Below are 12798 nucleotides of genomic sequence, written 5' to 3' on the forward strand. Positions count from 1 at the left end.
TGCCTCCAGCAGAGCCCTCAGACACAAGAGCTGGGCTGCTGTGATGGCTCTGCTGGCATGTGGGCTCTCCTGCAAGCCTTCTGCTGTTGGGGTGCCGAGAGGGGAAGCCAAAGAGTGTCAGGAGGCAATGCCAATTCTTAAACCCCAGAGTGCAATCATGGAATGAAAAATGAGCTTCATTTAGCACTTATTGTATAAAATAACCATTTACCAGGAGGAAATGCAGCCTTGTGGTTAAGGCAGGGAGCTCGAACCGCAAGAGCTGAGTTTCGTTCCCAGCGCTGTCACGGACTCGTGGTGTAACTAACTGGGGGTAAGTCAGGAAACTTTTCAAGCCAGAGAAACAGTGCTGAAGAACCAGAGTTGTTTGGCTGGTGAGCAGTGCATGGCCCTGAGTGCCGGGTGGCTGTCTTCCTTCTCCCCAGTGTTGGGGAGTCACCCAGACCTGGATACGCCACCAATGCCTCTATTCAGCAGCCCTTATTACTACAACATTTTGGTTTCCACCAGGTTTTAGGTCTATGCTTTTATTATGGGACCATAAGCATATGTTAAAGAGCTCTTGAAATTGTTTTAAAGCTACTTCACAAAGCTTTTGCAATTCAAAGAAAAGTGGTGTTTGAGGGCAGCTGGGACAACCCTGGGTCAGTGTTTACTGCCTTTTTCAAAGAACTGATGCTCTCCATGACGGGCCTTTCATCCCAGGGGTAATGAGAGTGTGTACCTGTTATCCCCACAGGCACGAGAGCCCCTGAGTGCTGAGTGGCCTTGAGTCATCCAAACGAACTGCTTTGGTGGGGAACGGAGTGGTTTGGGAGCAGGAAAATGGGTCTAGGAGGCAGGTGCTGGGTCTTCAGATCCATCCCCGGCTCTCGCTCATAACTGGCTCAGGAGCTGGCCCACTGTGGGGGTTCTGCATACCCTGTGATGAACTTGCCAAGGAAAGGGCCTGAGGCTGGTCTTTATCACAGAAAAGTGTCATTTACTTTCCTGGAGAGCACAGTGGTACCCTCTTTAATTGACGTTATTGTGACTGTCTTGTATTGCGGCAGTGACAAAAGCCAAAAACCTGACTCTGGGGTTTAGTGGAGATAGATAGACCCAAGCGTACCCACCCAACTGCAGAGGCATTGACCCGGGAAGCATGAAGTCTGTTAGCTCTGCTTCGTGGGTAGGGAACAGGCGATTCAATGGCTCATCCGAGACTACCCAGAGAGCCAGTAGAAGAGCAGGGATTAAACACGGCTTGTCCCATGGTCACTTTTATTCTCCTGTCTGACAGAGCTTATTCCAAGCAGGATGATATGCCCAGGGGCTTCCCGAGAGCTTAGCTTTGCTTTTCCAACTTCTCATCTGATTCTGCCTGGAAAAACGTGGATGGAAAATTAACCAGTTGTGATTAGACATGCCAATGCCTTTGTCTTCTGTTTGCAGGGAGCAGGACACACTCTGTGATGACTGTGCGGAGGACGGCACCTTCCGTCAGTATGTGTATGAGGCCTCTTCCCCTCGGGTCTGCGATTCCTCTGGCTACTGGACCCCAGAAGAAGCAGAAGGTAAACACCTCCTCTCTTCCCCGGGCTGAGAATCTCCCGGACAGAGATGAGATCTTGTTGGGAAAAGAAAAAGAAGCTTTTTTTCTTTTAGAGAGTGAGATGTCTCCCCTTTGGGGAGGCTCTTTAGTGCAGGAAGGAATTCTAGGTGCCCAGGAGATACCTGGTAACTGCCAGCTGGCTTTGGACAAACAAACTGACACCCCAATATTAACCCCAGTCACTGCCCAGGAAGGTGCTAATGAGATACTCATCAAAAGGGAGGGGCACTTCATTGAAATAAAAGTCTTACAACATACATCTCGGGACCTCATCCAAAACCTCAGGGGCATTCACAGGCTTTGATGCAGCCTTGTCCAAAGGGAGCAAGAGGAGCTCCTTGCTCGGTCCCACTGAGTCTGTACAAAGTGCTGGGCAATCTGGGTTGGATGCAATTCCCCGCTGGCAAGGTGAACAGCAGGGTGTCACAACTCTTTTGCTGAGATCCAGATGTTGGTTTAGAAACCTACCTTGTGGGCACGGTGGTGGCTTTCAGGATCATGCAGCTGCCCTGGGAGCTGTTGGGCTTTTCATACTGCTTCAATTTCTCCAAGGGCAGAGCAGAGGAGGCAGGAGACCAGGTGAAATGATCCCATGAGCTGTATGTAGTGCACATGCTGCTTTTGAACCACGTGGAGCCAGCGGATCTATTAGTTCTGTGCATCTGCACGTTTGAGCCACTGAGGTTGACTGAAAATGTGCCAGTGTGGTTGCAGAGAAAATGCAGTTTGGACGTCATTACACCTTTGGGATGTAGCCCGTGCTTTGAGAACAGAAGTGTCAGGATGTAGCTGAGATTCTGCGTCCAAAACTCTTTAATTTCAGTATTTCTTGATAGCATTGCAAGGAGGTGGTGGTGGGGAAATAAACTTAAAGAAATAATCAAATTTGTGCTTTTTCAGTGATACCAAACAAATCAAAGCTTAGCTCATTTATTGTCAGTGGTTCCTGTTTCCCCTGCCTGTCTGATTCACTGGCAAATTAAAACTGCTTCTGGAATTATTGGACATTGTTTTCTCCTGCATGACCTGCAGTTATCACAAGTGCATGTTTGCGCTGGTGAAAAAGACAGATTTTATGGTTTTTAGAAGACTAATATTAAATGGATGCAGGCTTTGAATTGGTGCTGGGCCCTAAGAAATGCTTGCAGTAGTTAATGAAGACAAGGGAATTCCTACAACAGGATGATGAATTCCAGCGATGCTTTCTGAGACTGAAAGCCCAACGCTACATTTCTCTTGCTGAGCGCTAATCCAGGGGAGGCACGCTGGGGATCTGAGGTCAGCCTGGGCACTGTCCTGGAGCTTCTGGTGGGAGAACAGCAGAGCTGCTTCCCTGGCTTGCTTTGCACCTGGTCCCTTCCTGCCTGTGACCTGTTCCAGCACATGACTGTGGAAAACTTTGGTCTCTGCTCTGCTTAGCCTATGTCCAAACCTATGGAGCCACAGGGACTCAGTATTCAGGTGCCCTTGGCAAGCTTTCTGTGCCCATGAGACTACAGAGCAAGCTTCATGTCCCACAGTTGTGTCCAGGCTGTCTCTAGAGCTTGGCACTGTGACCAGCTGCAGTGTGGATACCATTGATCCTGTTTCAGAGGGCTGTGAGACACCAGACCTGCCAAGCCTTGCGCTTGTATGCATACCCAGGAGCTGGGAGACTAGCGGTGGTTATTGCATTCTAGGATGTTAGAGCAGATGCCACCAGCTCTGGCACATGCCTGTAAGTGGGTGCAAAACCTCATGGGTGTGCAGCTATAGCACAGAGATGCATAAGCACCTACAGGGTACTGCAGAGAGGATCACCCCTCTGGGTCCCCTGTGAGGTCAGCTCTCCCCTGGTTCTCATCAGCCTCCTCCTCGTCCCTCCTGCCCAGGGCCCCCGGATGTGGATCAGCCCTGTGAGCCCAGCCTGCAGGCCTGGAGTCCGGAGCTTCACCTGTACCACATGAACATGACAGTGCCGTGCCCCCAGCCAGATGGCTGCATCCTGGAGCTGCGCTTCCTGCACCCCGTCTACCCTGATTCCCTCACCCTTTGGACCACGTACCTCTCCACGGGCTCTCCTAAGGTGCTGTCTGACATTGAAGTCCTGACAGAGCACGGGGAGTCCATCCATCTGGGCCCCCTGGACACCTTCTGTGATGTCCCCTTTACTGTGAAGCTCAACATCCCTAAAAAGGTGAACGGAGTCAAAATCTACACCTTTGATGAGAGGATGGAGATAGACACGGCCCTGCTGACCTCCATGCCCCACAGCTCACTCTGCGCCACCTGCAAGCTGATCCAGTACAGAGTCCTCCGCGACCCCCCATTTGCAAACGGATCCCCCACCGCACCAGCACAGGCACACCGCCAGTTCGTCGACACGTGAGTGACGAGGCTGCTCCATCACAGGCTGAGTGGGTGGCTGGGACAGTTTTGATGACCTCCTCAGATCCTGCCTTTGAATCCCTGGATGGTTTTGCTTGTGTCTTTTTGTCTGTCCCACCCCCACCCCCCTGCCCCAGGAATTACCATGTTCAATGCTGTGAGTGGATTCCCTATTCAGCATTGAGGTGGGTCTGCAACGAGCTTCCATGCTAGCACAACCATTACCCGTGAGCCCAGGCTGACTAGAAGGAGCTTATTAAACCTGGAAACATTTTTCCCATCAACACAACCAGTAAAATGATTGTTTGAGTTAATGCCACTTCTCCCTCATGATGCTCAGACCCTAGGGAAATAAGCAGCAGGCCCCTCTGCATGACCTGGCAGAGACCCACTTCCCACAGTCTCTGCCTCTGGCAGTTTAGAGTACGAAGACATATGTCAGTCTGTGATACTGCATTGACACACACACACATGATTTCTATAGCTGTGGTGAGCAAATCTGTTGCAGATGTATGGGCTGTTCCCTCCTGCTCTTTCTTCAAGTCCTCTCTGTTCCTGCAGGGAAGTTACACCTGGGCAGGTGTACCACTACCAGGTGCAGGCAGTTTCTGGGACAACCTCAGGAGAAGCCTCCCCACTGCTTGTCCATGTCCATGGAGCACCCTACTGTGGGGATGGGAAGGTGACCACGTAAGTCAAGAAACTCAAGCTCTCTGCTGAGGTTCTTTAAGCTTGTCAGGTCATCCTGCCCTGAAGGGAAGCACCAGGTTGGTCCTCCACCTATGGGTACTTGACTGAAGATGCTGCACTGAATCTCTCCAACAGACTGGACTATAGAGCTTGTGTTTTGTAAAATGCCGTGTGCATAGGAGATGTAGACAGTCTTTCTGAGAAGCAGGGTCCGGATGAGGGGTCCAACCTGAACATCCTCCATTTTTGACTGCTGTGCTTGGATTCTGGCCCATCTCAGCGATCTGTCGCAGAGTCTGACCCCAAAGGGATCTGCCTTTGGGACTGGCCAACATAACCTTTTGCACAGGGCACACGGTGGTGGCCCTGCAGGATTAGGTTCTGCAGCAAGTGCAGTCCCACACGGTGTGGTGTCTTTAGAGAGCTGTCTGGTCTCTGCTTAGAGACCCCAAACGATGAGGGATGCGCCACCTCTACATTGAGAGACTCCAATGGTTCACCTGCTCCGTCTGGGGATAATTATGCCAACTTTCTATATTTTAGCTTTTTCAGACTTCAACTTCCAGGTTACTCAGAATCACTTTCCTTTGAAAACAGCTTTCTTAACAGTATAAGGGAAGTGGACAATTGAAGCAAGTGCAGGAGGGATTGTGGTATCGTACAAGACCCAGCAAGGCAAAGAGACTTACAGCAGGGCTAGCTGCTGAAGTGGTGTAATCTGGTATGGTTTTAGCATGAATTCATACTAGATGAAGACGTGGTCCAGAGAGAGCAAATGGCCACATTAGGCTTCCTTGTCAAAGTCGACAGAAAAGTGAGAGGGGCAGGAATGGGCCGATAGCAGCTGAGATTTTTGGCAGGCTTTCCTGTTCCTGAGCTGTTGTGGGGAAGGCCATGCAGGAAGCTTTGCCTGTGAAAGTTTTTTCCTTTGTACCATGTGTGGAACAGTGAGCCAAAGGTGGGAAGATGGGACACAGTGGATCTTTCGTGTTAGATGAAGGTGGAGGTTGGTGAGCATCATAAGGTGTATGTCTGAAGGTTTTTTTGCTCCTTGTGTTTTGGGATACGTAACTCTGTGCACAAAGGAATAGGTACGAATTGAGGCATTTCTGCCAGCTTTTCGCATCAGATCTGTTTTCTGCAGTATGGGGATAGAACCTTTTCAAGGAAACTGCATGAGATGCCATGCATGTCAGCTGGGGGCTGATTCTTGTCTCCTCTTGGGCTAACCTTTTCTCTCTCCCTTCTCCTGCCTCCCCTTCTCCAGCTCCCACTGAAACACCAGCCCCTTCTCAGAACCTCCCACCCTCTCCAACACTTGCTTTCTCCAGCAGCAAGTCTTCCTGATGCTTGGTTCTCTACTCCCTCCATTGTATATAGCTCCATTTTCTCCCATAGTTCTTGCCTCAGGTCTTATAAGAAAGTCACAGTACGGTCATGCCTTCTCTCATATGCTGTGTTTTCAACCTCTCTTTAGCCCCTGGCAAGATATGGTGTTTTATCTCCTCTACCTTACTCCACATGTGGTTCTTCCTCTTCTCCCTGCTTCTGTGGAAATGGAACCAAGATATGGGGTCCTCACTCATGATTGGGCAGAAGCACAGGAGTGTTGAGTCAAGAGTGGTGTTAACACGTCTGGCTGTTGTCCTCTTAGGAGCCTGGAGGAGGAATGCGATGATGGGGACTTGCTGGATGGAGATGGCTGTTCCAGGAAGTGTAAAAAGGAAAAAGGCTTCAACTGTGTTGGTGAGTCCAAATGGATTGAGACATCCTTTTGAGGCAGGAGTCAAAACTGTACATTATTCACACTGCTCCTCAGAGCAGGGGGTGATGCACCTCATCACAACAAAACACTGATCTGCAGCTGGAGTGATCCATAGAGCTTGTCAGGCCCTTGTGGTGAGAAATCCCAGGGCTAAACAGCCAGCACACCTCCTGGGACAGAAGGAGATGTATGTGCCTGGAACCTGGTTTGTAAATGGGTCATCCCTGATCTCCTTGCAGGGGAACCAAGCCTGTGCTACGTGCATGATGGGGACGGTGTGTGTGAGCCGTTTGAGAAGACAAGCAGTGTCCTGGACTGTGGTCCCTACACACCTGATGGATATGTGGATCTGTGGGCAGTGAAAGCCTATGCCTCCCATCATGACGCAAAGTCCTGCCCTGCCTCCTTGGTCACTGGAGAGCCTGTTGTGAAGGTGAGTGAAGTCATGGCCAAAGATAAGACTTTTCTAGCAAAGCCCATGCAGTAAAACTGGGGAAGTCACTGCTGCAAGAGTGTAATGAGGCAAAACCAAAATCTTCAGAGCAGCTCTGGAAGTGTTCATTGATTACTATATTCCCATGTGGGGAGCCAGTAGAAGACCTGGGCATTTCTCACACCCCTCTTGCAGTAGTCCCTAAGCCCCGGAACTGCAGTACATGGAGGGGTGTTTCATCAAGGCAGGGAGCACATCCCCTGACCATGCAGTTTGCTAAACAGTGACCACCCCTGTCCCACCAGCTAAATGCACAACTTTGAGCATGTGAGTAGTCCCACTGTCAGTTAAAAAAAAAAAATAAAAATCCATAAGTCTAATACCTTATAAAGTCAGGGCCTGAAAGGATAAAATCATGCATACATCAGCATCTGTGCTGCTCTCAAAGTCTCTGATCTGAAGCCAAGGAACAATCAATGGGAGAATTCCCGTCTTTCATATGGGCTTTGGAGCAGGGCCTGGAGGTCTAGGACGGGATTTCGCCTGATCGGTGTTAGTGTGGTGTGTGTATGCTCCTTCCTAGCAAGCTGAAGAAGGGCAAGAAATATGTAGAGAGGTCATATTTAGCCATTATACATGAGTTTCTATTGACCTGATATAAGGAACAATCTTCTTGAGACCTACAGCATGATTACATCTGTACATGTCTAATGAGATGCCTTGGGCTCAGGTGTCTGCTCCTCTAGAATGACACCTCCCAGGTTTTGTCTGCCAGGCTTATGGGGATGTCTGGGATACCACAGGGCACTGAATGGCACAGAAGACTGGTATTCAGGCAAATGAATCACACCTTCGGATATCATCAGCCCAGCCAAAATCAGGAGGCTGTGGTCTTACCTACGATCTCACAGCTTGGCTCATTATTTCTTACTCAGCTCCACAGACACCATGGGGTGCTTAAACAGCATATTTACAGCACCTCAAAATGGCAAAGGCCTTCTGTGCACATGTGTGGGCGGTGAGATGTCACTCCTGCTTAGGAACATACATCCTAATTGTCTTCATGCTAGGAACCAACTTGGGATCATTCTCAACATTTGTTGAGTCTTCCCTGAGGTTTTGTAGGTGCTGTTTCTTTCTCTCACTTTCCTTGCTTCTTTCTGCGTTGAAATAAATCTCTCCTTTCAGGTATGTAAATCCCACCTTCACAATGTGCCAAAGGACCTTTCCCTGTCTGCTTGGTTTCCTTGCACTCCCAGCCGAGACAATGCTCAGGATGCAGATGAGGAGAGGATGACCTTGGGTGATGAGGGTGTTTGGCTCAAGGTAAGTGAGGATGTGTGGTCAGGCACAGAAGGGTTTACTTGTCTTTGCCCCAGCACTTTGGTGACAAAGACCCATGCTTTTCTGTCCTGTAGGAGCTACAGCAGTCTTAAAAACTGCTCAGATAGGACTTCATACCCTACTGAACTCTTTGCAAACCCCAAATGCCTGTGGCTGGGTCTTGTGTAGTTGCACCATTCCCGCTGTGAACAGCAAACCCATCCTGGGGCAGATTGCCAGGAGAAGGGCTGTGCCCAAAACCAGAAGCCCACAGAAAATGTGTTGAGACTGAGAAACAACTTGCTCCTGACTATTCCCTGCAGTCAAGCTGTGCAGTTACACCCACAAAGGGTGGGCACAAGCTGTGTTTAGAGTCCTAGTTGCCTTTGTTCCCCATGGCTGTGAAAAGCAGCAGAGGGTAGCTGGATATACTCTGCCATCCTGTGGGGTCCTGAGCCCTCCAGGTTGCTGCTGAGCACCCTGAGCCCACAGCAATCAGCTGTGGCATGCAGGTCCTCCTGTACCCCAGTGACTCCAGACCAAAGAAGGCACTTCTGTGCCCAAGATGCTGGTCCTGCAGCCCAATGGGGGCTTGGGGGCTGTCTCCACGGCTGGGGACTACCTTTGGGAGGGCACTTGGAGGGTCAAACTTCTCTGTCCTGGCAGGCAGAGGAGCAGGACAGATGAGAGCTGAGGGTTAGGCCAGCGTGATTTTTACAGCATTGATTTTCTGACCACAGACACAATTTAGAGGTTTCATGGCTGCTGCCTGGTGTTACTGGAAAGCTGGGCTCTGGCGTGCTGCTTCCTCTGCAGTTTGAAGGACACCTTGCCCTGCATTGCTTGAGGTTTTCTAGAGAGGACCTCTTCCCAAGATGCTCAGACAACTTGGTGAATCATCAAACCTTAGTCAATAAGCATGGCTATTGCTTCTGAGGCCCTCTGTCTTTCCAAAGATCTTCCTTTAACTGGTTTGGGTTTTTTTCTTTTCTTCCTTGTCTTTGTGCTCACAACCTACTTTCCGGCTTCAGTCTCTGGCCATGACAAATGTGCCTCCTTTCTTCCTTTGCTAGTGAGAAAGCAGCAGTCTCCCCCTCTGCCCTACCTAGATGAAAGCTTGCTTTCCACTTCTCACCAGGGGTTAAAGCGTGTTTCAGTTTTATTGGAGCTTGTGGTCAGTTCTCTTCCTCTATGGATGTTTATATTAAAGACTTTCATTACTGGTTCTCCATGCTCTCTCTAGGAGTGCTATTATTTTCCGCCCATAAAATTATTTATGGACTAGTAATAAATATGCCCTTTTTCTTTTTTCTTTTTTTCCTTTTTTTAATAGAGTTTGCCTGATTGGTAACATATTGAGTTAGGAAAGACAGCTTCTTGTTGACAATTTGCCTAGCACACCCGCCTGCCTGGACAGGAACAGTGCTGTTCATGGACATGTGCACCCACATGTGTATAGTGTTTCATGGCCACCAACTCACATGGCCATTTTAAAGCTGTTGCACCTGTGTCACCCGGGTTAGAACCACACCACAAAACTCATCGGGTGGTAGGAATTGCTTCCTATGGTGTTTCTCAAGAGGTGGCACCAATGAGCAAGGGAAAGGTTGGGTCATGCTGTAAGTGGGCTGGGGCTGGAGGCAAGAGTGGGTCACCTAGCAAAGCATCTACCACACACCTTGGGTCTGTCTGCAGATGGGAATAGTTAAGATTTGCGGATCTCCGGCCATGCTTTGTTCTTAGTTTCTAACACATCTGATGAAGAGAGAAATCAAAATCACTTGTAAGCAAGTCAGGATGTGTAATATGCAGGAAATTAAACAGAAAGGGGGAGAGGGAGGGAGAAAAATTAAGAAGATAGCCTGCTGTGGCCAGACACATAATACATATTTAAAATAATAATAATAATTGGGATGTTAGTCAAGTCAGCTGCTATTGGTCTAACTTGGGGCCAGTGTCCTTCACCTCCAAGTAGATGCACTGTAGGAAGGGAAAGACTAAACCCTCCATCTTAAGCTGTGTAGTCCAGGGAAAGCCTCACCTGACTTCTCCAACTATCTCTCCTCCTCTGAGGAACCACACTTGGAGGAGTGGGCAGCAGGTGGCTGGGTTAAAGTTGGCAGGCTCCTTGGGGCTTCCCAGCTGCAGCTCTGTCCTGAGGGGCTCCTTGGAGCAGGCTCTGAGCACTGCTGGCTCTTCTTGGTCTTTCCTCCCTTCTTGCTTTCTTTTCTCACCAGTTTCTGAGCTCAGGTGGGGAGACAGCAGGGATATAGTGCAAAAAAAAAAAAAGAGGGCAGCTTCAGCCTCCTGGTCCACTCCTTGCAGCCGGGCCAGCCCTGTGTGAGAGCAAGCCCTGGCCAAGGGAGTGTGTAGGCAGTGTTGGGGACTTGCTCATGGGGTGTTTGCTGCCGAGCACCTCCCTGCAGGGTGGGAGCTCTGGGATGAAGCCCAAGGTTTTCTCCCACTCCGGTGCATGAGCAATGCCTGGCATGGCACAAACCACCCCGAGGCTGGGCTGCCGTCGCGAATCGGGTGGTTGTTGTCCCCTCTGATCCCGCAGCCTGCTCCTTGGGCTGTGCCTGGCCAGCCAGGACTTGTCCTCCTCCAAAATACACCTTTGCCTCGTGTTTCTGGGCTCCCTCCATCCCGGTATTCAACAAAAACCCCATAGGGTGGGTCTTGATCAAAACACATCTCGGCACTGGGTGGGGGGCACCAGGGTGGGGGAGAAAAACATTTCTATCCTCTTACTTCCAAAGAACATCTGCCCTGCCATGATTGATGCCGTGAGTTTCCCGGCTGCCTCCTGTAGCCTTCGGGGCTGTAGACAAGTGGGGAGCTGTCGACTCTCCTAGCAGGCAGGACTTCTTCCCACAAATCTTTCTGCGTGTTGGCTGATGGACAGTTTGTATTCATTCCGGGTACCGGGGCTGTTCTTTAGGGTTTTTTTAATGGAAATATTTTGGTGGCAGGGCTGGTAGCTGTGCTCTCTGGATGCCTCACTTACCCCACTGGCACCATGCAGGGTGGGAGTTGGAGCCTGGGGAAGAGAGGGCAGAAAAGGGGTTATCCAGGTCTCCGTCAGGTGTTGCTCAATTTTAAGAGCAGCAAATGTGGCAGCTGGGAAGATGCCATAAATTTATGGCAAGGCAGGACTGATATGTGTGGGGAAGACTAGTGAAAGGGAGAAGGGGAATTAGGAGAGAAAGGACTCTGTTCCTGCACACTTCCTTCCCTCCTCTCTCTCCCCCCACCCATTTGTTGCCCTGCACACCTGCAGTCTTTGACCCCCTAACCATGCTCCCACTCTCTCCCTGCGCTCCTTCTTTCTCTCCCTCTTTCCATATATGGGATCAGAAAGGCTGTATTTGGTATGCATGCTCTCAGGGTCTCTCTTGCCCTCCTGCCCAGGTGTGCTTTGAGAGACCCGTGGTGCCCACTTCCCTTCTGGTCTTCCTGGCCTCTGACGGCACTGTCCCAAGCAACCAGCGCAAGCCAAGGGTGACCGTCCAGCTGAGTGATGTAGATGGGCTGAACCACTCTTTGGGTGAGCATCCTATGGGCTGTGGCACCACTCCATGCTCTCCTGGCAGGGACATCAGGACCCCCTGCCATTGCTGCAATCTCTCACTGAGTTGGGTGCTGGTGTCCCCTGTCCCCCCTTGCAGCATCTTCTGCTTCCCAAGTTGGTCTGTTGGGATGTGTGGGGGAGCAGAAGAGGTAAATCAAAAGCAGAGAAAATATCTCTGGAGCTAAGCTAGCGGCTTCTTTCTTTGCCCCATCTTGCAGGGATGTATGAGCTGTCATGCCAGCACAACCCGCTTGTCATCAATGTGACCCATGGCCAGGAGTACCCATCCCACTGGGCTGCTTCAGTGCTGCTCAACTTCTCCTCCCCGCTTGTGGGTATCGCAGCTGTGGCCTTGCGGACATCAGCTCAGCTTGGCTCTGACCCCACCACCTGCCTTCTACAACACGAGGAGGGACATGGCCACCAGCGCTACAGGTATGGTCTCCTTGGGGCACTTCCTGATGGGCACCCAGAGTACCTCTCTCCTCTGGGGCTTTGTGCTTCAGTTCTGGAGTTTTTATCTACTCACTGAGTGTTTTGTGACTATTCTCAGGTGGCTTTTGAGGTGCTGTTGGAAAATCCAGTGGAATGAGACTTGATTTGCTTACCTCACTGGGGGGGGGGAAACAAGAAAATAGATTTTGTATGTGACCTGTGCATCTGCACAAAACTGCATTAAAGGACTGTTCCCTGGTGGGAAAACCAAGCTCCCTCTGCTAAGGAGTTATTGCTGAGGGTTGCTGCTGAAGCTGAAATGTAGGCTTCTTCCACATGTGCTTTATAAGCTCAGTCTCCATCCATCCCAGTCTTCCCCACATTGCAGGAGGTGTGGATGAAGCTTCCCCAGTAGCAGCTCTCCATCTCCTCCTCCTCTACATGCTGGCTCCCTGTCCATCCCAGGCTTCTCACCAAGTCTCACTCCGCCCCCGTTGTAACATGTCGATGATAATAATAGTAGCAATGGCACTTTAATTTATTGATGTCTGGCACTCGCAGGCGTCTGCCTGTCTTCATAAAGCAGCAAATGAGAGGCAGCATTTGCAGAACAAGCAAGA

The 12798-nt window shown here is 50.3% G+C and overlaps 1 protein-coding gene across 1 annotated transcript in view; it reads left to right on the top strand.

Annotated features, from left to right (window-relative positions):
- PAPPA2 (pappalysin 2) overlaps positions 1-12178 on the top strand; it is a gene marked incomplete at its 3' end in the record, with an annotated part of 44283 nt that extends 32105 nt beyond the window's left edge. Inside the window, exons 5-12 of the mRNA XM_009319869.1 lie at positions 1435-1556; positions 3466-3958; positions 4523-4651; positions 6306-6397; positions 6656-6849; positions 8038-8175; positions 11584-11719; positions 11962-12178. Coding sequence (XP_009318144.1) covers positions 1435-1556; positions 3466-3958; positions 4523-4651; positions 6306-6397; positions 6656-6849; positions 8038-8175; positions 11584-11719; positions 11962-12178 — 1521 coding nt within the window. The remainder of the gene's footprint in view (positions 1-1434; positions 1557-3465; positions 3959-4522; positions 4652-6305; positions 6398-6655; positions 6850-8037; positions 8176-11583; positions 11720-11961) is intronic.
- Positions 12179-12798: the final 620 nt, after the last annotated feature.

The sequence above is a fragment of the Pygoscelis adeliae genome, unplaced genomic scaffold (assembly GCF_000699105.1).
Source record: "Pygoscelis adeliae isolate BGI_AS28 unplaced genomic scaffold, ASM69910v1 Scaffold283, whole genome shotgun sequence".
NCBI classification, from domain to species: domain Eukaryota; kingdom Metazoa; phylum Chordata; class Aves; order Sphenisciformes; family Spheniscidae; genus Pygoscelis; species Pygoscelis adeliae.